The sequence below is a fragment of the Papilio polytes genome, unplaced genomic scaffold, assembly GCF_000836215.1.
Source record: "Papilio polytes unplaced genomic scaffold, Ppol_1.0 DF820678.1, whole genome shotgun sequence".
Classification (NCBI taxonomy): Eukaryota; Metazoa; Arthropoda; class Insecta; order Lepidoptera; family Papilionidae; genus Papilio; species Papilio polytes.
In genome coordinates, this window is record NW_013528526.1 from 814,041 (window position 1) to 838,940 (window position 24,900).

The 24,900-nt window shown below is 31.9% G+C and overlaps 3 protein-coding genes and 8 non-coding genes across 11 annotated transcripts in view; 4 read left to right on the forward strand and 7 right to left on the reverse strand.

Moving 5' to 3' along the window:
• Positions 1-106: 106 nt before the first annotated feature.
• LOC106110363 (ATP-binding cassette sub-family E member 1) lies at positions 107-6,030 on the reverse strand. The gene is made up of 12 exons (XM_013292180.1): positions 5,945-6,030; positions 5,506-5,720; positions 5,138-5,353; positions 4,251-4,458; positions 3,881-4,067; positions 3,351-3,472; positions 3,102-3,202; positions 2,822-2,999; positions 1,919-2,040; positions 1,281-1,477; positions 755-989; positions 107-269 (listed from the first exon to the last, which is right to left on the reverse strand). Exons 2-12 carry the CDS (start codon positions 5,716-5,718, stop codon positions 222-224), a joined length of 1,827 nt encoding a protein of 608 aa, XP_013147634.1. The 5' UTR covers positions 5,719-5,720; positions 5,945-6,030; the 3' UTR covers positions 107-221.
• Positions 6,031-6,265: 235 nt separating this feature from the next.
• Positions 6,266-7,735, forward strand: LOC106110292 (copper homeostasis protein CutC). Its single transcript, XM_013292057.1, has 3 exons — positions 6,266-6,623; positions 6,780-6,848; positions 7,121-7,735. Exons 1-3 carry the CDS (start codon positions 6,483-6,485, stop codon positions 7,733-7,735), a joined length of 825 nt encoding a protein of 274 aa, XP_013147511.1. The 5' UTR covers positions 6,266-6,482.
• Positions 7,736-9,729: 1,994 nt separating this feature from the next.
• Trnam-cau lies at positions 9,730-9,801 on the reverse strand. Its single transcript has one exon. It is a non-coding gene; the product is annotated as a tRNA-Met (tRNA).
• Positions 9,802-10,027: 226 nt separating this feature from the next.
• On the reverse strand, positions 10,028-10,099 carry Trnam-cau. The gene has a single exon. It is a non-coding gene; the product is annotated as a tRNA-Met (tRNA).
• Positions 10,100-10,326: 227 nt separating this feature from the next.
• On the reverse strand, positions 10,327-10,398 carry Trnam-cau. Its single transcript has one exon. It is a non-coding gene; the product is annotated as a tRNA-Met (tRNA).
• A 240-nt stretch (positions 10,399-10,638) lies between these two features.
• Trnam-cau lies at positions 10,639-10,710 on the reverse strand. The gene has a single exon. It is a non-coding gene; the product is annotated as a tRNA-Met (tRNA).
• Positions 10,711-11,033: 323 nt separating this feature from the next.
• Trnam-cau lies at positions 11,034-11,105 on the forward strand. The gene has a single exon. It is a non-coding gene; the product is annotated as a tRNA-Met (tRNA).
• An 827-nt stretch (positions 11,106-11,932) lies between these two features.
• On the reverse strand, positions 11,933-12,004 carry Trnam-cau. Its single transcript has one exon. It is a non-coding gene; the product is annotated as a tRNA-Met (tRNA).
• Positions 12,005-12,216: 212 nt separating this feature from the next.
• Positions 12,217-12,288, forward strand: Trnam-cau. The gene has a single exon. It is a non-coding gene; the product is annotated as a tRNA-Met (tRNA).
• Positions 12,289-13,051: 763 nt separating this feature from the next.
• On the forward strand, positions 13,052-13,123 carry Trnam-cau. Its single transcript has one exon. It is a non-coding gene; the product is annotated as a tRNA-Met (tRNA).
• Positions 13,124-20,425: 7,302 nt separating this feature from the next.
• Positions 20,426-24,900, reverse strand: part of LOC106110384 — a 45,388-nt gene continuing 40,913 nt past the window's right edge. The window contains exons 5-8 of the mRNA XM_013292211.1: positions 24,132-24,238; positions 23,210-23,397; positions 22,747-22,859; positions 20,426-21,989 (exon numbers count right to left, since the gene is read on the reverse strand). Of these exons, the coding sequence (XP_013147665.1) occupies positions 21,765-21,989; positions 22,747-22,859; positions 23,210-23,397; positions 24,132-24,238 (633 nt within the window). The 3' untranslated portion in view covers positions 20,426-21,764. The remainder of the gene's footprint in view (positions 21,990-22,746; positions 22,860-23,209; positions 23,398-24,131; positions 24,239-24,900) is intronic.

Here is a 24,900-nt window from a genome sequence, read left to right on the forward strand (position 1 = left end):
GAAAAGTTAAATTTGAGTTAAATGGAACCAAAAAAATTTCGACAGAAAACATTTGACTCAGTTTGTAATATTTAAATAATTTTTATAGGTAAATAAGCAGGCTATGTTCGTATAAAATTGATTTAATTGCATTAATATTCATTTTATTAAAATGTAAATACATTGACGGCAGGATGTTCAATACAATTGTGACATTACTCCGGTATACATAAGCCAATAGTTTAATCCTCCAAGAAGAAGTATTGGCCTGCCCTTTTCTGTTCCATATCCTGAAATAACAAAAGAAATTAATACCAAATTAAAAAAAAAGGATGTCTTGTAATACTCCAAAAAAAAGGATAAATGGAATACAAAAAAAATTACTTGATTAAAAAAATTTAGTTGAGAGATTTCTTAATCAATCTATCTATTTATTGTAGTAACATTATTTGTAAAAACATGTAAAAGACTGGCATCACAAAAGGGTAGGGGGGAAGAGGCAATCCAGGGTTGGTTGTATATTGAAAAATATTGAATATAATATTGAAAATTTAAATATCTTCAATATGCTAATTTTCTTATAGACCCATGTTGATAAACTCTGTGGAGTAAATAAAAAATATTTTCAGAAACGACCACCCTCCCCCTTGATTTAATTGGTTAGCAACACCTTTGTGCAGATTTAATAACATAGATAAAAAAACTAGTCATCTACACATCCCACTTCAGTAACCAATTACTGAAAACAAAAAAAAAAAACAAATATTAATATTACCTTAACAGAGGCATGTTTATTGATCCTAGGCCGGAAGTTATTGGGGTCTCGCCTGAATGTGATGCCGAGAAGTTCCAAGAATCTGTTCATCCCGTTGAGCAAGGATTGCGGCGCATGCGCAGTCGCGAACGAAGATGGAGTACCCTCAAATACTATGACCCGGTCAGCGAGGTATGTCGCCATTATGAAATCGTGCTCTACCACAAAGCCTGTTCGTTTCGCATGAAGGATAAACCTGTTAAAATAATAATGAATTAATCTATAACAATGTTAAGACATAATTAAAAAAAAAACTAAGGATGTTACCCAAACATATGTTAGTTTAGCTTAATTTGTTGTTCTTAATTATATAATAATAGAAATTAAATTTTAAACTAATGTAAAAACTCTTTAAAAATATGTAAACAATCATTCCATGAAATAAACAAAAGATTATTATTTAAAAGTTCACTACACGAAAGTGAAGAACTTTTTAAACCTTTGATGCTTCGTGCATTAGTATTTTGTAAATAAAAGAAATTCATACCGCTTTATAACTTTAGCTGCAACCAAACGCTGTTCGGAATCAAGATAAGCTGAAGGTTCATCAATAAGGTAGACATCTGCAGGTTTTCCCAAACACAGCACTAACGCTACCCGCTGCAATTCACCACCAGACAAGTTCTGTACCTCTTGGTCCATTATTTCTTCTATTTTCATCGGTTTCATCACATCTGTGATAAACTGTAACATTGAAAATTATAATATAATACAAGTGACATCTGACACTAGTTTTTACCCAAAACTTCATCCTCACGGAATTAAAAACTTAGTAAATAACCAATGTCTTAGAGACTATGTTATTATCTGTACCAAATTTCGTCGAGATCCATTAAGCTGTCCATCAGTACTTTTGCATTTGAGTATTTAAACTATACCAAACCATTTCATATTAAGTAATAAATTACAAATATTAAAGGTAATTAATTTCCTTCCTTTTGCATAAAGTTAATAATTTCAAAGTGCTAATAAATATAAGGGCTATCATACAGTAACATGACTCGGATGGACTGAACTCTACCAGGACAGTAATGAAATCTATGCAAAACTGTTTAAATGTTGAAATATAACTATTCAGAAAATATACTTTATTTGAAATGTAAAAAAAACAAATTGAAATATTACCTGTGGATGGACATATGCATCTCTTATTTTATCATGCAGCAAGCTTCTGACCAAGCCTTGGGACTTGGGGGATATTTTCTGTGGCTTATAACTAATGTGCAACTGCGGTAATTGGCCCGATCCTGAATTAAGATAATGTTATATAGTACTTATATTAAATACTCTCAGTTGTATTATTAACGCTAGTGACTTTAGAATTAAAAGATAGTATCGAAAACAACAATGACGAAATTTCAGAAGTTTCTAATTTTTTTTCAAAATTTTTAGCCATTTCCTACCAATTGTTTTATTAATACGCTTAGTTGTAATTTCTATTCTATTAATAATAGAGTTTTCAAAAGAAACTTCAATAGCCAACAGCAATTATAAAACTAGGACGCGTCAATATCTACGTACAAACAATACCTTCAGTACATATCGAAGATTCCGCATGTTTTAAACACTTTTGAAATACAGGATGGAAAAATAAATCAAATAATTCCGTTCTAGCCATGCTACAGTCTTGATACTACGGTTCCAGTCCATTCAAATACACTTATTTTACATTTAACCTATAACCTCAATACCGACGCGTCATTTACATTTTTAAGAAAAATTAGGAACTTTTAAATGAAATATCTCAATCAATTGAACGTTTTACATTTAAATTAGATTTAGAAATTTAAGAAACTCGTATTATATATCGCTTTAAAGATTTTTACGTCAAGTCAAAAGCGATTGACAACTTATAACTTATTTGACATTTCGTAAATTCGTGTTGCCACATGTGAAACCGTTCGGATACACGTTTAAATATTTGAGTTATTTTTTTCCTTATTGAAAAACATTGATATTGCTGTAGAAAATAGTTTAAAATAACTGTAGTAAAAGTAACTTTATTTATTACAGATTGCAATAGTTTACCTTCATCCGGCTCCAAGTTGCCGGCTAACATTCTGATAAATGTAGTTTTTCCAGTCCCATTTTCTCCTAGTAATACTAAAATTTCCGAGTCCGAGAATTCACCAGGCATCACCTTAAGGCCAAAGTCGCCCATTTTTTTAGACATCTCGGGATACTCATAGTGATTCATTCTTTTAATCTGTGGCAAATATTTGAGCACTTAAGAGTCTTTTCTTTACTTTATGTACATGAGAAATAATTTTCTTTATGCAATAAAAATGTATTATAATCTGTAACTAACCTCTTCTTCAGTAGCAGACTCCGCAACTTTGAATACTAAAGATTCAGTTCTGAATCTCATATTCTCTGTGGGTACAAAACCATCAAGGAAAATATTTATACCTGTAACAATAGAATATTGTAATTATTTATAGTTTAAATTTACTTCATTATACAATATTTTCATATTGAATTACATTTTACATATCCTTGTTTTTTTAATCATAATTTCATAATTTATTTACCTAATTAAAAATATAGTGTCACATACCTTCTCGAACGGAGAAAGGCATAGTCACAACACCATAAGCACCAGGTACACCATATAAGCAGCATATAAAATCTGACAAATAATCCAGCACAGACAAGTCATGTTCCACTACAATAATAAATCTGTGGAAGAGAAAAATTATTACAAACTAACTGTGTCCATGCGGCTTCATCTGCATGCTATAAAAAACTACATTTAATTGTTTACATTTGTACAATTTTTCATTGCTAATGTCAAAATTTTAATTCTTAATTTAGAACGAATTTCTTTGCCATTGGCTAAAAATTACCATTACCAAACAGTCTTGATTCTTTGATGCTATCGGCTTATAGTCTTTGTCCCATATGACTATTTTTCCAATTTATTTACCCCCTAAATTAAATAGTATGAAAATATATAGGCTATGTCGAAAATAAAGAACTCTTTATTAAGAAAAGGACAATACTAAAATAGGCTGTGATTGCTGACATCTTACATAACAAACAAGTGAGTTTATGCTTTAATATTATAGATTCAGTATTTATACATACTTGTCTGGATGTATTAGAGACCGGATTGTGCGGGCAGCGTTAAGACGTTGCTTTACATCCAAATAGGAAGATGGCTCATCAAACATGAAGATATCACCGTTCTGAATGCACACCATCGCACACGCAAAGCGTTGGAGCTCTCCACCAGACAATGCGGCGATTTCACGATCACGAATATGGGTCAAATCTACAACATTTATGTTAATTATTAGCTATTCATTGATAGCTTATGCTTTTTGTATCTATACAATAAGAATGAGGTTACAGAAAAGGACATTTTCCTCTCCTATATGTCCCTTATCCTGTCAAATCCACTTCCATCCCAGGACAATGGAAACTGGAAGAGAATAGAATAGATAATAAGTCTCACCCAGCATTTCACAAATAATTGCCTGGTTCTTTCTATCATCTTTTTTATTAAGCAATTGTCCTACAGTTCCTTTCACAGCCTTCGGAATCTGATCCACATATTGTGGCTTGATGAGAGCCTTCAAATCATCTTCAAGGATCTTGGTGAAGTAGTTCTGTAGCTCTGAGCCACGGAAATGAGAGAGAATCTCCTGCCAATCCGGAGGATCCTAAAACATAGGTGATTAAATGCAATTGTTTATTTAAATGGTATTTATTGACTAGCTCTCGCTCGCGACTCTGATCGGAATTTAAAAAAACATGCGTTATTTGTAGGCTATGTTATCTTTCAGAGTATGATCTACATCAGTGCTAAATCTCAGCAAGATCCATTCACCTGATTTGGAGATATATAGCAACAAACAATATACAAACAACTATCCATCTAATTTTTGTATTTATGTGTTAGTAAGAAATAAGATTAAAGTCATTTAAGTGAAGTCAAGGTGTCAACCTTTAGACTATAGATCATTATGAAGCCCAATAATTGCACTTCTGGATCGCATGCATAAAACACGAACATAAATTTATCATATCTTTATTAAAAAGCTATCTTCCTTATAGTGTAATAGACAATTTCTTTATTTTTATACTAAGTAAGCTTTCATATGCAATGGACTCAACCTGGGTAGACAAGGATATAATAATAAAAGGTAAATTTTAATTTAAAAAATACATTTGGTATATAATATTTCAGCTTGTTATTTTTTTTCAAAGCAAATTGGTGACATTTAGAAGCAGAAAAAAAGGTTCATAAAGACTAGAGTAATAACAGAGGCACATATTTTATTTATCCAATTACTGGTTTTTAAGCCAATTTTTAGCTGTTAATTATGAAAATAAACTTACTGCATATCTACCCAAGTTGGGTTTTTGTTTACCAGCAAGAATCTTCAAGGCAGTGGACTTGCCAATACCGTTCTGTCCTACTAACCCCAGCACTTCTCCTGGACGGGGGATTGGGAGACGATGCAGTTTGAAAGAGTTTTTAGAATACCGATGAGTGGTATGCTTCTCCAGATTGGATGGGATGTTGATGATAGTGATTGCATCAAAGGGACATTTCTGTAACAAAATTGCACTCTGATAATATACACACAAATGCAAATGTGGGTGGGCCCAATTGGAAATATTGTGGATATCCTCTGGCTGCAGATCATTACACTTTTAAGACTAAAATAGGCGGAATAACTTCAAAAACATGTTTGTTGACTTACCTTGACACAAATACCACAACCGATGCAAAGTTCCTCGGATATTGTGGCTATTTTATCGTTGGGTGTTACTTCGATGCATAGCTTGCCCATACGCACCACCGGGCAGCTTTTCTTACACTCCTGCCTACATCTTTTAGGCTTACAACGGTCGGCATTCACGATCGCAATACGTGTGAGTTTGTCAGTCTCCTCATGTTGTTTATTCCGAGACATAACTGTAAGAGATTAAATGCAAAAATTTAACTTAAATTCTATTATGTTCACGACAAATTATGCAAACTTTCTTTCAATATGTGGCACAAAGTTTAGCATAACCTCAATGATGATCATATGGGAGTAATTGTTTATACTTTTATGCAAGAAGTTTGAAATGTAAATTAAAGCTACGAATTCCTATTACGTGAAAGTGATATTTAGTAAGAAAAAAATAGAAGTTTACCTAGTAAAAGAAACCGAACGAAGGCTAAATTTTGCCTACGTTCGCGTGTCCTTTTAACTCGAAATGTCAAAAAGAACCAACGTGAATGTAGCACCAATTAAGTGATCTGGCAGATGAATTTACTTTCGTTTAGAAATATTTTTACCAAAGTGGTGCCACTTGGAATCCTAAGAAATTAATTATTAGACAAGGGTAGAATTAAAAAAAAAACTTTCAATTTACCACCTTAACTGGATGTTTAAAATCCCCAAAAAACAAAGAAACCAAAAAGGGACTTAATTTGACTTGGTTTTCCCTTTCCTTTCCTTCTGGTATCCAGTCCAGGATATTTGTCATTTTGACATTTGTTTTGTTATCATTTCGTTACTTTTTCGTGTTTGTTTTGATTTCAAAAATAGGACTTAGTTTGAACGATTGTTTACAACTTCATTATTTCAGGCTTAATTTTGGATAACATGTAACCAGTTCTACTATAAATTACTTTACATAGGTAGACTCTTATAAATAAAATAGTAAAAGCTAAACTAAACAATACAGTATGTTAGAAGTCTGTATTGATAGTTTGGAATCAGCTATAAACGCAATTCACGGTGGTGCCGATGAGTTGGAAGTATGTAGTTCACTACCAGAAGGTGGGTTGACACCATCCCCTGGACTTGTAAAGGAAATATTAAAAATGGTTAGTAAATAATCTTACCACGATTATGCAAGATTTGTTCCTCTAGATATGTTCAGTATCATCAATTTTTAAAATAGCATCGTGATGTTTGTTTTGCCAGCATCTCTTATTAAACAACTTAAAAAACATGTTGCATTTAAAAGTTTTCTCTTACAGATGGATAACATTTCTTGTGGCAAACCAATTTATAAGCATTGTACAGATTTTTGTTGCAAAAATATAAAGGTAATTTATTTTTTGTTATAATTTAAGTTCTATATAAAATGTCTAAAACCTTGTTTAGCTAGTTATTTTATATGGACTAGTGACCGGCCCCGGCTTGCATAGGTCCAATACTGATACACAAATGTGTTTATTTACATCACAGTGAATACATGTAAAATTAGCAGTATTTCTCTTCATCTTAATTCACTATATTAAATAAACTGCATCAAAATTAGCAAGAGCTACAAACAGCAGGAAGCATTTTTGTTATTAAAGTTGTATTTTATTTCCAGAGACCGAAAATAAACATAATGATAAGATGTAGAGGTGGCTCAGACTTTTGCTATACTACACAAGAAATGGATACAATGTTGTCAGATATTGAATATTATAAAACTCTGAATGTTGATAGATTTGTCTTCGGAGCATTAAAAGAAACTTATAACATAGATGAAGAAAGTTGTCAAAGAGTAATTACAGCTGCATATCCTGTACTTGTAACTTTTCATAGGGCTTTTGATATATGCCTGGATCCTAGTTATACCTTAGATAGAATAATTAAATTAGGTTTTACTAGATTACTAACAAGCGGACAACAAGAATCAGCTAATGATCCAAAAGCTATTGAATTATTACAAAAACTTTTAATTATAAATGAAGATAGAATTGAAATAATGCCAGGCGCTGGTGTGAATGCAGATAATGTTAAAGATTTTGTTGAAATTGGATGTAAAATAATACATAGTTCTTGTAAAACTTGTAAAGAAATAAATGTTAAGAGTGAATTGTCTATGGGCACAAATTCAACTGAATACATTTTTTATACAGATGAAAATATTGTTAGAAGTGTTAAAGAGGTTTTAATGAAAACTGTAGATGGTAAAAGGATTAATGTTTTAAAACAATAATAAATAAGTAATAATGTTAACAATAAATATTTGTTTTATTTTCTTTACCCAGAGGTTTTAAACACTTAAATTTTTGGGACTACCAATTTACCGATTTTGCGGTCGTGGGTTTCAATTGCACTATTGCCCTGAACCATAACAGAGATCGATTATTGGCTTTGGATATTCATGTTTACATACTTAAATTGTTTGATTAAAAAACTCCTGCCACTCTTGTAATAAAATTAATTTCTATCCGTCCAATGGAATGATTCATTACGAATTGTGATGTTTCAAAGCAGCCTTTGTAAAATACTAGACTCGACAAAAGGCTTTGTGAACGTAACGGCCGCTCGTCATGTTTTATTTCTTTCTGTCTTTTTAAACTCTTCATTCCAGTTTGAATGGATAAAGGAATATTAAAGCCGAAATAACTTTAATGTTGCTGGCACTTTTTTTTTTATTGTTAGATTTTTAACTATTTTTGATGTGTTTTGTATTCGTAAAAGTTATTTGTTAATCTGTGCTATTTATCTATACATTTATATTTATTTAAAACAACAATATTGTTAGGAAAATATTATTATATTCATTATTAAAAAAGTAATGTAACATAAAGTTAGAGGAAAAGACGATATACGATTAATGTTTGAGGCAGTTTCACTAAGAAAAAAGTTTCAAAACTAAAACTGTTATCATACTAATATTATAAATGAGAAAGTTTGGATGGATGGATGTTTGTTGGAGTTTGTAGTAGTAACGGCTGAACGGATTTTAATGAACAGATGTAGAGGGAGTCTGGAAGAACACATAGAATAATCACTTTTGTTTTTTTACCCCATGCGGACGGATTAGCGGGCGAAAGCTTGTTATTTATAATAATCAGTATACATTTCGCTATCAAAATATTTCTGATGAAATCAGTTTTCAACGAAATGCATGTCAGTTTGTGAGCAAGTTTGCATGAAGTAGAGATTATTCATTCCTCTGCGATCTTCAGTTGCATCTCGAGCACTTTAAACACAAAATTAACATAAAACAACTTTGAACATTTTATTCGTCGCTGCGAGATTTTACAAAGACACTGTCGAGTTTGCATTCTGCAAATGGTTACCAAAGAATTTTATTGCCGTAAAACATTTATGCTTATGTTTGCTGATGTTTTCCCCTCACTACAACAACGATGGAATCCCGTGCTCATCTTGTCAGATTGCCTGTTTTTTGTGATTTGTGACGTCATAAGGGCATCAGCGACGCTTCGCACGAGTAGTATAGTAGTCTCAGTTTGCCAAAGCTAATGAAAGGGACGACAATAATCGCTCAAGTGTTATTACAATGGATTTATATTATTGCGATTTGTGTATAGATTGTGGATTGTGGAAAGGCAATGAAACATAATGTAATGTCGTTAAATATACATTTTAAAATAATGCTTCTTCGGTTAAAATGGTAACAAAAATCTTTAATATTTTTTCATTTAAATGAAAGCTAAGCATTATACAATGCGGGTTTTGTTTACGGCGTATAAATCCGAAAGGCTTTAACATCTGTTGCGTTGTGAAACAACTCCAAGTAAAATAGAAAAAAACAAAAATAAAACAAGCCAGCTTTTGAAAATCTCTGACTAGGAACAAAGAGAATGTGTTGATTAAATCCTTTATCTTAAAAGGTAAATCTTTTCATCTGAAAACGTAGCTATGTGAATTCGAAATTCGAATGATGAAAAAAGTCCATGAACTAATCTTATTGATACTATCTTAATAATCGTATCTTGCTTCTTACTAATCTTACTAATATGCAAAAGTTTAGATGGATGGATGGATAGATGTTAGAGTTTGTAGCCTAAACGGCTGAACGGATCTCGATGTAATTTGGCATAAGTGTAGAGCAGAGAGATACTTACTTGTTTTTTTATTTAACGCGGACGGAGTCGCGGGCGAAAGCTAGTATTAAGTAGTTAAAATTATCTCTAGTTTAGTATGTAATGGTACGAAGTAAAATAAAAATAACTACCTTAGCAGAGCGTGGTTTCGATCCACGGACCTCTGGGTTATGGGCCCAGCACGCTTCCACTGCGCCACTCTGCTTGTGATATCCTGTAGTCAAAGCAAGGTACACATTTACTTCATTCTTGGTTGACGAAAACCACTTCTTTGTATACCAACGTAGTCTTTAGATTAGTGTTGTGCAGTTAAAAAAATATCTGTAATATTAATAAGTCGTGATAAATAAATAATTATTAATTTAATGTTCCAAGCAATGAAAACAATAATATAACTCCCTGAATACAATTTTCGTCAACAAAAGAAGTGTTAGCAGAGCGTGGTTTCGATCCACGGACCTCTGGGTTATGGGCCCAGCACGCTTCCACTGCGCCACTCTGCTTGTGATATCCTGTAGTCAAAGCAAGGTACACATTTACTTCATTCTTGGTTGACGAAAACCACTTCTTTGTATACCAACGTAGTCTTTAGATTAGTGTTGTGCAGTTAAAAAAAATATCTGTAATATTAATAAGTCGTGATAAATAAATAATTATTAATTTAATGTTCCAAGCAATGAAAAAAATAATATAACTCCCTGAATACAATTTTCGTCAACAAAAGAAGTGTTAGCAGAGCGTGGTTTCGATCCACGGACCTCTGGGTTATGGGCCCAGCACGCTTCCACTGCGCCACTCTGCTCATGATATCTTGTTGTCAAAGCAAGGTACACATTTTCATCATTCTTGGTTGACGAAAACCACGTCTTTGTATATCTGTATGTACATACATATATGTAGAGTCCTAAGATTAATCTTGCGGAGTTAAAAAAAAATCTAATATTATTAATAGGTCGTGATAAATAAATAATTATTAATTTAATGTTCCAAGCAATGAAAAAAATAACTCCCTGAATACAATTTTCGTCAACAAAAGAAGTGTTAGCAGAGCGTGGTTTCGATCCACGGACCTCTGGGTTATGGGCCCAGCACGCTTCCACTGCGCCACTCTGCTGTTGCTTGTGAACATTAAATAATTAGTTCACATTTTCACACGTAATTTTTTCTAAATCTTTCGTACAATATATTGACATCTCTTTCATGCTCCTAGATAAGATTGAGATAGCATTATTACGCTTTACATGTGTTTTAGCTATGGAAAATCATGCAATAAGCAGTCGTAAGCAATAAACGCGTGATAGTACAAAATAATATATTGCATCATGCTTTTTTGCATTTCGTAGTGTATGTAATTTATTGGCTAATGTTTGGTAATATGAAATGTATTTAAGATAATTAAGCATAATAGGGTATAGTAATGTCTATATTCGAATTAACAGCAGAGTGGCGCAGTGGAAGCGTGCTGGGCCCATAACCCAGAGGTCCGTGGATCGAAACCACGCTCTGCTAATATAATTTATTTTATACAAATTTAAAATACTACTAAATTAATCATTTACATCTTTTGATATTGTTTAAACACAGTATAGTTTATGTATTTTTTTTTATTCAAACCAAAAGACTAACACTAGACCAATAACCTTTTATTTATATTTGTATTTCATCAAATTACTTTATGAACTAATAGTAAACATTTGTACAACAAACAATGCAGTGATATTACATTGGTTTCGTAGCTTTGTTAACAAGAATGCTCGCTATGCTACCGACCTTAGACAATGAGGGCCGCAATGCGACGCTACCAAATACTCGTCCCCCTGTTTGCTCCCTTAATAACATTCGCAACCACAAACAACCCTTGTCTAGTTTATTTGGAACTGTAAACTTCAAGGATTTTTTACCCCACTCAGGAGAGTCACGCTTCCGTATGTAATATACATCTGTTGTGGTTGTATAATCTTATGTCTGCATTACAGAGAAAGCTATTCAATTTTATTTAATTTATCAGAGATCTGTTATATTTAATAAAATAATATTAAGAAATAAATAATTTGTTATATACCAACAAGGTTTCTGTCATGTTTTCAAGACGATAAATTGAAAACGAGATGTTTCTAACAGACATAATTTTGACCCACGTCACTACAACTGTCAGGCCTTAATCCTACTTTCTTTTATTTAGTAAAAATATTCTAGAATATAAAACTAAATACACGAATTACAGTACAGACTTGTTATGATATATTTTCTTAATTCAATACATTAAACGGTAATTAAAAAAAATCATATACTTATATCCTTACTTAATAAAAAAAAATCTAACAAAAAAAATATTTTAGCAGAGCGTGGTTTCGATCCACGGACCTCTGGGTTATGGGCCCAGCACGCTTCCACTGCGCCACTCTGCTCTTGATATCCTGTGGGAAAATTAGATTAGACATTACTCCCTTTGACCAAGATTTCTCTATTGAACAAGTTTTATTTTAGATATATGATTATTTTGGCTTAGTTTTTTACAGTTATAATAATAACCAAGCTCATTTTAGGGTCAAAGTACAATTATCTAATCATGCTTAAGAAGCGGTAAAATACATACTTAATTTTTCTCAAATGTATCAACAGCAGAGTGGCGCAGTGGAAGCGTGCTGGGCCCATAACCCAGAGGTCCGTGGATCGAAACCACGCTCTGCTAAAATATGTTTTTTATTAGAAAATTATTTTCAAATTCACTTCTTACTTAATGTTATAAATGCGAAAGTTTAGATGGATGGATGGATGTTTGTTAGCGTTTGTAGCCTAAACTGCTGAACGGATCTCGGTAAAATTTGGCAAAGATGTAGAGGATAGTCTGGACGAACATATAGGCTATTTACTTTTGAATTTCTTTTAATTCCATGCGGATGAAGTCTCAGACGAAAGCTAGTTTTTAATATATTAATTGAGAGGGATTCAAGGGAAAATAAACATTCGTTTTAAATACGGTATATTTTCTTGCATTTAACAAGTGAGATAGTATTCTATTTAGACCTATCTCCCTGTTAACCTTAATTTCCAATACACGAACACTCTTAAAATTTTCAAAGCATTGCAAATCGTGTAGCAAATTTGAATACATAGTTTATTTTCCCAATAAATTCAAATAGAATGTATAAACTAAAATATTGTAGTATAACAAATAATTCTACATTTTATATTAGCTGCAGCCGAGAGACACTGAACGTAAAACATGGCCGCACCGTTCCTGAGAGCTTGTTATCGGAACGTTCCGTATTTTACAAAGAAACCTATTCGTTGAGTTTTCAAGTGTATATTGTGTTATGTAAAATTTCCTTAGAATTTTATTGTTAGTAAATTCAAGAATGAAAAACATTTCTATTTTATTACGGTCAGTTTACATTGATGTTTTCAATAGTCGTAATTATAACATGACACATTTTTTTGTAATTACGTCTAAGAGCAGAGTGGCGCAGTGGAAGCGTGCTGGGCCCATAACCCAGAGGTCCGTGGATCGAAACCACGCTCTGCTAACTTTTTACAAGGATTACTTTGAATGTAACTATTTTTTTTATATTAAACTATAATTTAATTGGATTCAAAGCCGACGACAATTAAGGTTATGTATTGTTTCTCTACAAAGCATAAAATTACTCGCAAGGGATTAAAAAAAATACTTCATTAATAAAATCAGTTCAATAAATCATTGGAGCTCTGCTTCCTGATGTAAGTAGGAACCTGTGTTATTTTATATTTGTCAAATTCCCAATTGCAAATGTCAAAATTATCGTTATCATAACAACCTTTCTTCCTTAATGTTAGCAACTTGTAGTTTATTGTCCCTTTCCCACATGAAGGTTTTTTTTTCAATTTATTTACCCCTAAGTTTCATAGTGTCTAAAGCGTGTCGTAAGTGTAGGGCTTTTCATAAAAGAAAGGATGATTCAAAAATATGCTGTGATTGCTGACATCCTGCGCCACCAAGTATTGTATTTTTATGCTTTATTATATTAAATATATATTAATAGAATTGAAAAAATGAAATTATGATTAATTTTCTACGTGTATTATAACTTAAACTTCCGCCATTAGTCTTAAAAAAGTAAGAAAAGTCGCAGTAAAGTTGGCGCATATGATGATAAATGGCTTGCTATGATTCTTGCAAGGCTTTAGTCCTACGGGAATACATTAGTCATCCTTGTTGCCATTAGCACGCTATATTTGAAAGAAAGAACATTAATTTTAAAAGAAATTGATTATATTTACCGAAAGATATTACGTTATTTAATATTGGCTGTTGCACGCGACTTCGCTCGCGTGGAATTAAAAAAATATAGCCTATGTTATCTTTAGAATCTATTATAGATATTTAGAAGTATAGTCTAGCTGTTGCATGCGATTTCGTCCACGTGGTATTTAAAAATAGTAGAAAATATAGCCTATGTTACTCAATGATAACGTAGCTTTTTAATGGTGAAATAATTTTTGAAATCGGCCTGGTAGTTTTTTAAATTTCAATACATACAAAAATACAAATTTTTCCTCTTCATAATATTATTATAGACAATATAACTTAATATAGAGGTGTAGGCAGAGATCACAGACTGCGGTCTTCCAAATATAAAATTGAATATCAAAATATTGCAGCAAAGTTTCAGTAAAGTAAGTGCTAAAACAATACATCGAGAGTACATATTGATGAAAGTTTATGATCTTAATATTTGAGCTGTAACTTGAACTTATATTACTTGAGCGGGAGGGTTATAAAATAATGAAATTACGTTCATTGTTGAAGTTGAACTAGTTAGCGAAGTTAAACAAATGTAGTTCTGAATAGTTGGAATTAACATTTGGCAACAATTTAAACATCATTTCCAATGAGAAAGAGCTATATTAATATATTATAATAGCTGTTCCCATGCGCATGAAATTATGAAAATTTTATATTTTTGCTTACGTTTGTCAAATTATCAATAGCAAATGTCAAAATGACATGACAAACCTTGGCAATCTTGCTTCCTTAATGTTGGCAGCAACTTATGGTCTCTTTCCCACATTAAGGTTTTTATCCAAAATGTACCCCCTAAGTGTAATGGCGTGAAAATATGTAGCTTAAAGCGTGACGTAAGTGTAGGTCTTTTTTATTAAAAAAAGGTATAATTCAAAAATATGCTATAATTGCTGACATCTTAGGCAACAAAGAAGTGTGTGTTTACGCTTTATTATAATAGTATAGATTATTCAGTTAGTGATATTATAATTCATTTTATGATGCGGACTCACACCTTTGACTTAACTATCGCACAATTGTTTCGCAGCCCATTCAACTGTTTAATTCATCATCATCATCAACAGCCTTTATCTGCCCACTGCTAGACATAGACCTTTCCCAATGCCTTCCACAAAATGCGGTCCTCCATTGTTTAGTTCCACAACTAAAAATAGAGTATTGTGCGCACCTCCATATAAACTCATAGGAATTAAAGCGCGACTAACCAGTTATAGTTTAGTCAAAGGTGTCAACTTTGTCGTATAATATAGTACAGTCCTGTACAGAGATGTTTCAGTCCTTTTCCAGTAACAATAGCGAAGTTTCTATGCTAGTGGCACTCGTTTGCGAGGACAAAAGACTATCTTGCCGCGTTTGTTGAGAAATTCTTGCGGTTTACAAATGTATGTGTAGTTTTAACTCTATCGTGTGTTTTTATGCCGAGACGCTTGTATAAAAATAGACTATAAACACTCTTAATCTAAAAAAACAGATGAAAAATGACTATTTAAAACTCAAGTTACGTACTTCGGAACCTCGATTTATGAATTTATTGAACCATAAGCATTATCGAATGGTTTTAAGGACTTGGGAAACCTCCCATTGAATTAATGAATGAATGACTGAATGAATGGATGATTGATTGAATGAATGAATGAATGAATGAATGAATGAATGAATGAATGAATTAATGAATGAATGAATATATATGTATTTGATGTGTAAGATGTCATTTTAATTGTTTTTTCACCAATGTTTTAAGTGTAAAGTCAATAAGCTTGTTAGATTTTTTAATCAAGTACTAATTTGAGAAGTTAAGAGTACATTTATTTTAAAGTACATTCTGTCTCTAGTTTATTAATGGTTATAGAGCTACAAATAACCGTTTCGATATCATATTGTAATAAAGGACTGGATGTTATCCTCGAGGCGGCCGTAAACAGCGAGAGTTTATTATGAAGCTATATTTTATGCGAGAAAATATAAATCAGCCCTCATTTATAACCGCTGTATTCAGATAATTTGTTTTTTTTTTTTGTTTAAGCTGTTTGCGTCAAAATAACGTTTGAATATGTCCGGTTAACTTTTATATATTTCATTAGTTCATTTGAAATTAACGCAACATAGAGGCGGACAATAAAAAAATGCCAAACACGTTAGATATAATAAATATTTGATCATCTCCCGGGCGTTTACGTAAATAAGAATTTTTGGTTAAATTATTTTCTAACCTAAAAAGCTAAGATTTTGATGAAATTTCTTCAAAGATAATTTGAAAAAATACAAATGTAGAATTATTTAAGTAACATATTGTATATTTGCTTCAGAACATGAGAATCTTACCTGCATGCTGCTGTAATAAGAATTGTCTCATTCTGTCGATATACCCATAAGAAGGTACGAAATACAATAATATAAATAAACAAACATTCAGCAACTTTTTTGTCGTGCTTATGAATTATACTTGAAGTAATACGCTCTTTCTGTATACATAAAGATCATCTGAAAAGGTCTAAAAGGGACTACCTTCGGAAGCTCTCTTTGAATTTATAGCCGTGAAAATAAATTAAAACTTACCTTCGTCTATTTCTTGTTTGATCTTTTTCTTTGCATTTGAATTTCTCAGATAGTATTTTTTTTCCAATCTATTTTACATTTTTTACTAATTCGTAAATACACTAAAGTCGTTGAAAAATAAATAAAAGTTTCATTTTCAATTTAATAGAGTTTTTTGCCGCTTTTGTTTATTTCAATTTTAATTGATACTTGATACTCTATAGGGATCCTCGCTACAGGCCGATATACAACTCCATTCCAATTATGGCACCCTTAAGGATCTATTGAACCATGTCCTTGAATGTCTTTGATACGAAATATCTTTTATATCCATACTTATTAATCTTACCACAATTAACAGACGAAAATAAACATTTTTAGTTTATCTTAAAAATAATTTAATTCTATGAGCATTTGATACTAACATTTAGAATTATGTTTTTGAGGTTATGTGTTGAAATTTTATTATGTACTTTATAAGTTGTACGTCCAATAACCTACTAACAATATATAAATGTTTTGTGCCCGTCCTTTTTATGTAGATCAACAGGTTTATATGATTCAAGAGTTTAAAATCTTTAGACCGCTTGTACCACGAACATCTTCATAAGCAGAGTTTTGTTTCCAATTTCTCCTAAATTAGAATAAAACCACAAGCACTTGACACTGGCCTAATACGCTGCGGGAGAGCCATAAACAAAAAAAAGAATAGTAGAGAATATGTTTATTTTGTGTTGTAGTACATTTTCCGTTTCGCAGATGAATACATCAATTCTTCAACTAAAGAGATCGCGTCCATCCATCTTGTTAGAGGCACGTATCACGAGTATTGCATCACGTAGTTATTGTTATGAACACGTTTATCTTGCAAGCTGTTTTGTTGGAACTAGGAAATTTAGTATGAGTTTACGAAAAACTACTGACACGTCTCGATTTTATATACGTGTACTTATTTTGAACGTAATATATAAATATATGTAATAAAATTGGAATATCTGCTTGTAATGTCGAAAGAAAAATTCCAGATTTTAGGAAGATGATGTATTTACGTTGCTGATAACTAAAATCGCATTTAAAATTCTTTTGTCTGTCTGTCCGCAAGCCGCGTTAGTTCAGAGTGATCTCTGAAGTGGCTAAGCCGATGTTAACTATAAACTTTGAAGGCAAATGTTCAGGATTATCTAATACTAGCTGTTCCCTGCGACTTCATCCGCATTAAATTATGAAAATTTTATTTTATTGTTTACATGTGTCAAATTATCAATTGCAAATGTCAAAATGACATGACATAATCACAACCTTGCTTCCTTGATATTGGCAGCAACTAATGGTCTCTTTCCCACATTAGGGTTTTTATAAAAAAATTTTACACCCTAAGTTTAATGGCGTGAAAATACATAGCGTGACATAAGTGTGGGGCTTTTCATTAAAAAAGGAATTATTCAAAAATATGCTGTAATTGCTGACATCCTAGGCAACAAAGAAGTGTGTGTTTACGCTTTATTATAATAGTATAGATTCCTTAATCATAGCATGTTTTCACTAAAGAGTGTGTTTTATTTTGTATTTATAGTACAATATTTATTACAAATTTCGTGTATTTTGCTAATTAGGCATTTTTAAAATTAAATTATGAATGAGTTAACCGTAACCTTAATATCGACGTCTTCCCTAACGACTTAATGATTCGCGATATCAATTCACGTTGCTCTGACCTCGATAATGACGTCATTAAAATCCCTTTTACGCTACACGAAGCTCCATTAAATGTACTAAAAAATATTTTATGAACCTTCTAAGGGTATCTTTTAAATGGAAATTATGAGTCATTTATGTTTTAATTTTTTGGTCCTTTTGAAATATTTATTTTACTTGTCTTTAATGATTAGATAATTTGGAGATGAATCTAAAGATATTGGCTACACGTAACTTTATTTAGTTGGTCATTTTCGGTTTCAGGTCCGGGTTATTTATAGAATAATACTTGTACGTGTTTACTAGCTTTTCTTTGTGTGTAATTAAAATAAACGTCTAAAAATAAAATTACTCTATGTTACTATGTGATATTGTGTTGTTTTTTTTATATTCTGTCCCGTTTGATTGTTTCATACAAAATTACAAATCTTTTCTTTATAATGTTAGTATAGGTAAGTTTTTTAGTAAAGTGATTTTGTTTGAATATGTTGAAATAAAGTTATATTTTAAATTCTTTCCTTGTTTCAAAATACTTTAGCCACTTGGTAGAGTTCCAATGCACTTTGGAATTGGTTATCTAAACAACTTATCTGGCAATGTGGCTTTGTAAGTCTACGTTATAGAATAAAATGTAAGTTAAATTGCTTGTTAATTTTGGTGAAATGGGATTTACAGTTTTTATTTTTAATATTTTAATTTGTGTTCTTCGGAATGTATAAACTGTATTGTTTTTTTCAACATTACCTCCTTTGTCTGAGCTTATCGGTGCAGACACAGGATCTACGTCATCTCCCAGCCTTTTTCTTCTAGGAGATTCTACAATCTACATAGTATGTACAATTTTTCAATATATTATCATCCTGTACTCTTGATTTTACTATTTCCTAAGATTCAGAGCTTTAAAAATTTCCTTTAAATGAAAACCTGTCACCGTTTTCCGTATTTCATCAAAGGAATTTCATTCGTTAGAAAATCTTTCATCGTAGCGAGTTTACTATTCGCTGCGTTCCTCAAAAGAAATACGGCATCTGTAATAAAGAGAGTCTCGCACGGAGAACTCCACATTCATCTCATACCATTCACTAAATGTAAAATGTATTTCAAAGTCGGATTACAGTTAATTTTATTTAATTTAGAATCAAGAGTAGTTGAAGGGTTCTTATTCATGTTATGGTTTACTCAATATTAAAAACTAGCTGTTGCTTGCAACTTCTTGCACGTGGAATTACAAATAGTACAATATATCTTATGTTACTCAATAATAATGTAGCTTTTTAATGGTAAAAGAATTTTTGAAATCGGTCTAGCAGTTTTCGATATATTTCAATATATACAAAAATACAAAGTTTTCCTCTTTATAACAGTTTAGTATATTTAGCGCCATATCTAATATATGAATAAAAAACAAAAGTAAGTAGCCTATGTGTTCCTCCAGACTATCCTCTACATATATGCCAAATTTAATCGAGATCAATTCATCACTTTATGCTGCAATCTCTAACAAACAATCCTCTAAACTTTCGCATTTATAATATTAGTCAGATTCTATTAAATTAGAGGAAAAGCAAATTATTTCGCCAATTTTTACTTAAAAGAAAAGGATGGGAAAAAACAAAGTAAGATCTGGCGTAAGGTGCACATTTATCAGAATTATTTCTACTTGATCCCTGTCTCAGAATACAGGTGTCAACTGGATTTAATTCCATATGTCAGACAGATGTATATCAGTCGTCCACATCCATGTAGATATTGTTACTGCAGGTTCTCCCACTGTGTTGTGTAATAACTAATTACTTTACGAATTGGAAATTAATTGAGTTAACAATAGATTAATCCTCTAGGGCTATTATAATTGACTCTGACGTCATATTTCAATGGACTTAATTCCTCGCTTCAACTCGCGGATTAGACTCATTTGTTATCTGTCAATTTTCGATTAATCTTGAGGGAATCGAATAAATTTACTATAGCACGAACATTTATTAATCGAATCAAGTAGAATGTTTTGTCCTCTTGTACGTAGCAATTAATTTTGTATAAATTTTTGGGACACTTGTATACTATCTATACTATTATAATAAACCGTAAACACACATTCTTTGTTGCCTAAGATGTCAGCAGTTACAGCATATTTTTAAATAATTCTTTTTTTAATAAAAAGCCCTACATTTACGTCACGTTTTAGGCTATATATTTACACGCCATTAAACTTAGGGGGTAAATATTTTGGATAAAAATACTTTTTAGTGCGTTTATACGTGTTTTTTAATAAAACAATTTATTTAATCAAAAAAGTTTATTAATGTGTTTTATTGTTACTTAATTTATTTAACTAAATTTTATTCTAAGGTACAAAATAAGGCTTGTGAAATGTGAAGACAACATACTTCAAGGCAGTTTTTGCTTACCGTGTCGTGCAAAGGTTTTACATATCTATTTACCTACTATGTACAACAGTTTAATTATATAATATCTAAAAGTTATCTAAAATCTTAGGATTGGTCGAAATATAGTAAGGTAAAGCGTATAATTATCGATTGCAAGCAAAAATTACAATTTTTAGGATTTTGATATTGAATTTTAATAAAATAAGCTCTCATAGTGATTGCCTTATTGTAACTTAACACTATGACAACAAGTGGTTGGTACAAGTCATTATTGCATCAGTGGGGCGTCGCGGTGGCAAGCGCAAGAGTTCCCGTGGCGTCCCACACAATGGCCAGGAGGGAACGAAGGGGTTTAGTAAGGTATGCCTCCCACTATGGGGGGAGAGTCCCACATAACTCACGTGTCTGCCCAGAGGCATGGAGTATGCGTAACGCACTCCCCTTCGAAAAAAAAGTCATTATTGCATAAACATTGTTATTGTTGCCATTTGATAAGTTGTAACTAGGATGCTATGTTTGTCCAGAAAAACAAGATTGAGTTTTAAATTGTCTTGGTTTCTCGAGGAATTGTATAGGGGCATTACGATGTCCCTATACATATGTTTGTCTTACCTTGCTTTACTTTTTAATAAATAACAAATAATCTTTATTTATAGTTAACCTTTCACATTCACAGATCTACAAAGTGCCTATAAGTTTTCTGAACTGTAAGGAAAAATATCGCACAATTGTTTAGTGTCAACAGTAGTAGTTAGTGATAACACTACTCCTTTTTTAGATATGTAACTAAACAGTTTGGCTGCGAAACAATTGACAATCGCACAGTTGAGCGACAGTTTAGTCAAAGGCGTGGGCCAGCTCTTATTGTGACAATTTTACCTTTTACTTGAATACTACATCTATCACCTTTTTACCTTATACATATTAAATTATGAATAATACTAACTAAATTAAAATTGATTCTTCTATCACAAATTCTATACTCTCTATGAGGAAACATTCCATCCATCATAAAGTTCTGATACCACTTACGTACTTCATACAATATCAATTCTTTACGTCATTACATATTTGAGATGTATGTAACAGTACTGGAATTAGATTAGTGACATAATTTTTTATACACTTGTAACTTAACAAATGTAAAAGCATTTGTATATCTTCATACCCGATCCTGAGTACAAGTTTTATTTTTATTACCTCTATCTACCTCTCTGGGATACTGGTTGTATTGTTTCGTTATAAAGGACTAATAATCATTTATTTCTATACTATCACGGAATGTCTGTTTGTCTTCTTATCCGGTGCGTAAGGTTCAAGTTTGGCTGGTTCTGTGTTCAACGCGCTGTAGTCAACGGGGAAAGGCGGCTGTGGTAGTGGTCCTTTGGGTGGTACTAATACCCATTGTCCTGGGCCATTTGGGTTCTTTCCCATCAGCCAGTTGGTGAAGCAATGGACGAAAGTACCGTAGTCCAAGATCAGGTAGCCGTTCTGGAATGAAAGAGTGATTTTTAATTTAAATGGACATGGAAACTTTTATGATTTAATGACGTAGTTATGGTGTCTATTTCATAAAGTTACTAGCTTTCGTACTCCGTACACGTGGAATAAAAAAAAATACAAAACTGAGTAGCCTATGTGTTCTTCCAGTCTATCCTCTACTATGTCAAATTTTATCGAAATCCGTTCAACCGTTTAGACTACAAACTCTAACAAACATCCATCTAAACATTCGCATTTATAATATTAGTAAGATATTTCTATTATTGGTACACCTTTATATTGCCATCCCTTTTATAACCTAAAATAAGAGACGGGAATAGTCTGAATATACAAGTGTCCGAGTATACAAACAAAATGAATACAAGTGGCGTAACGTTTGACATTTGCGGATAAAGGGGTAATCCAAATGCTGTTTGTACAAATGTACTTTGTTTGCTCTTTTAAATCAATGTTATCGAGATTATTTCTCGTACATCTTTATCTATACTATACTAATATTATAAAGAGGAAAGATTTGTATATTCGTATTTTTGTAAATATTGAAATGACTCAAAAACTACTGAGCCGATTGTAAAAATTCCTTCACCGATAGAAAGGTAATTTATCTGTAAGTAACATATTGTATTATTTCAAATTCCACGCGGACAATGTCGTAAGCAACAGCTAGTTTAACATTAAAATTATTATAAAACTCCTGTTTTTCTTTGAATATTTATCAAAATTACAATTCAATATAGTAACTCACACTAGTCATTCGGTCGTAGGCAGTGCCTATGATCTCATCGACTCGTGTTGCCGGTAAGCCGATGACGGAGCGATAAAAAGCAGCCAGAGATTGTTTTGTTATTTCACCCGTACCTAGAACGTAAATGCAATAAATATTTTGATATCTATTCTATAACTGAACTTACGGCTGAATACTGAAAAGATTTTTGAAGTCTGATGAAGTCAAATACTTAAAATTCCTTTTAGTATTAGGCCGACAATCGTTATCTTGCTGAGTGATGATTCAGTAATTGTAATCTACAATAAGTAATTAAGAACTTTTAAGATCGCTTTTAGTATTGAATAATTTTGTCATAAACTTAACCTTTTGCCAGCTGTACATACAATAAATAAAAACACACTAATACGTCTCTAGCCTTAATTTTATTACCAATATAAAAACCCACGTTAGAAATTACAAGAAACAAATAATTTTCACTTACCCGTTCTATCAATAACATTGAACATAATCTTGCATAAATATTGCAAATATAGTGGTAGGTCGGTAAACCTCTTCATGTCATTGAGATATAGAGCCCAGCGCGCCAGCCATCCCTCCAGAGTGGTCCTGCCAGGAAAACCCCCAGCCTCAGGACCACATACTCGCTTGTAGTACGGTAAGTCGCTCCATCTGTTATATAAAAATATTATATTCAAGGCAATTCGTGAATCATGAATGCATCTTTGCATGCTGTTAACCATTAATGTTTGGAAATAATCGATTTTATCTATACTAATATTTTAAGGAATTTGCATTTTTGTATGTTTTTAAATAACTCAAAAACTACTGATCCCATTTCAAAATCTCTCTGACCATTAAAAAGCTATCTGTGAATAACAGTACTCTGTTTCTCTTCTTACATTTGAGATTTTGAAAAAAAAAGTAATAAAAAAGACACAGTCTAAGTACACATATATGTAGACTGTGTTTTTGTTATTATTTTTTTAATTTCTTGCGGACGAAATTGCGAGCAACAGCTATGTATATAATTATAAAAATGGATTTGTGTGCAGTGTTTCCTTGGCTTCATGCTAATAAGGAAATGTAATATTAAAATTACAAACAAGTATAATTTTAAGAACTATGTAAACTTAAGTAATTTATCTCAAGAGATGAAATGTCTTATCTATATTGTGTTGAACGTAATTATTATATAAAGGTTCTTTCTGCAGTTTATAGTCCAAAAATGAGACTTAGGGCGCAGACAGACGCACAACTCGAGTCAATTTGATTCCTATGAGGTTATAATGAAGGTGCGCACACTACTCGATTTTTAGTTGACAGTTGAATTGGCTTCGAATTCGACAATCGCACAATAGTTGTGCAATAGTTTAGTCAAAGGTTTCCGACCGCTCTTAACTTACTTGGCTGGTAAAGAGTTGATAAAATGTTCGATAAATTCTTGCTTCACTTCGAGCAGTATGTGGAATTCGGATGAGTTGTTTGACCAATCAGCGAAATGTGCTAGCTTCTGGAAATTACATAAATACATTTGGTTGTTTCCATTAAATCGATATGTACAATATAAAATATTTATTTAATCTAATTCGATGTTTTAATGTTCAAATATGTGTCTGCTTTACCACAATTCTAATTTTTAATTAGTTTAAGGATACGTTCAGACAGACTCGGCCGGAGGACAAATAATTATCGCCAATAATATAGATCTTTAGGCGATTGAAACAAGGTTCAATTTACTTTTCACACGTTTTTACGCTTACTATTTATAATAAAAGACGTATTAAGCAAAATTAAACCTAGTAACAATGAAATAAAGTAACATTTTAATTGCGATATAATTTGTCTTACCGCTCCGTTCTGTCTGAACCGACCCTAATAAAGCGGTTAAAACTTTAATTGGTGCAGACTCCCAGAATTGTAACCTAGTTATATTTATAAAAATTAACAAAAGTTCAAGATATGGTCCTAGTAGAAACTTTAATTAAATACTTTATTAAAACTATTTCGTATTAATTAGAACGGTTTTAGTAAAATCGGTTACCGTGGTCCCTTTATCAAGATTATGAAAATAATAACCAACCGTTAATTTCGGAATTAATTAACAGACTAAAAATAAAAAAATCTCGCGAAATTAAGTTAGAAAATTTAAAAAGGCAACACTACCACATTCAA

Excerpts from the sequence above, each read along its gene's own strand:
- LOC106110363 (XM_013292180.1), bottom strand. The coding sequence starts at position 5,718 with ATGTCTCGGAATAAACAACATGAGGAGACTGACAAACTCACACGTATT. Across the intron at positions 4,068-4,250 it reads AATTATTTGTGAAATGCTGG|ATTTGACCCATATTCGTGAT; the intron begins GTGAGACTTATT and ends TAAATGTTGTAG. Across the intron at positions 990-1,280 it reads GCAGCTAAAGTTATAAAGCG|GTTTATCCTTCATGCGAAAC; the intron begins GTATGAATTTCT and ends TTATTTTAACAG.
- LOC106110292 (XM_013292057.1), top strand. The coding sequence starts at position 6,483 with ATGTTAGAAGTCTGTATTGATAGTTTGGAATCAGCTATAAACGCAATT. Across the intron at positions 6,624-6,779 it reads TAAAGGAAATATTAAAAATG|ATGGATAACATTTCTTGTGG; the intron begins GTTAGTAAATAA and ends TTTCTCTTACAG. Across the intron at positions 6,849-7,120 it reads TTTGTTGCAAAAATATAAAG|AGACCGAAAATAAACATAAT; the intron begins GTAATTTATTTT and ends TTTTATTTCCAG.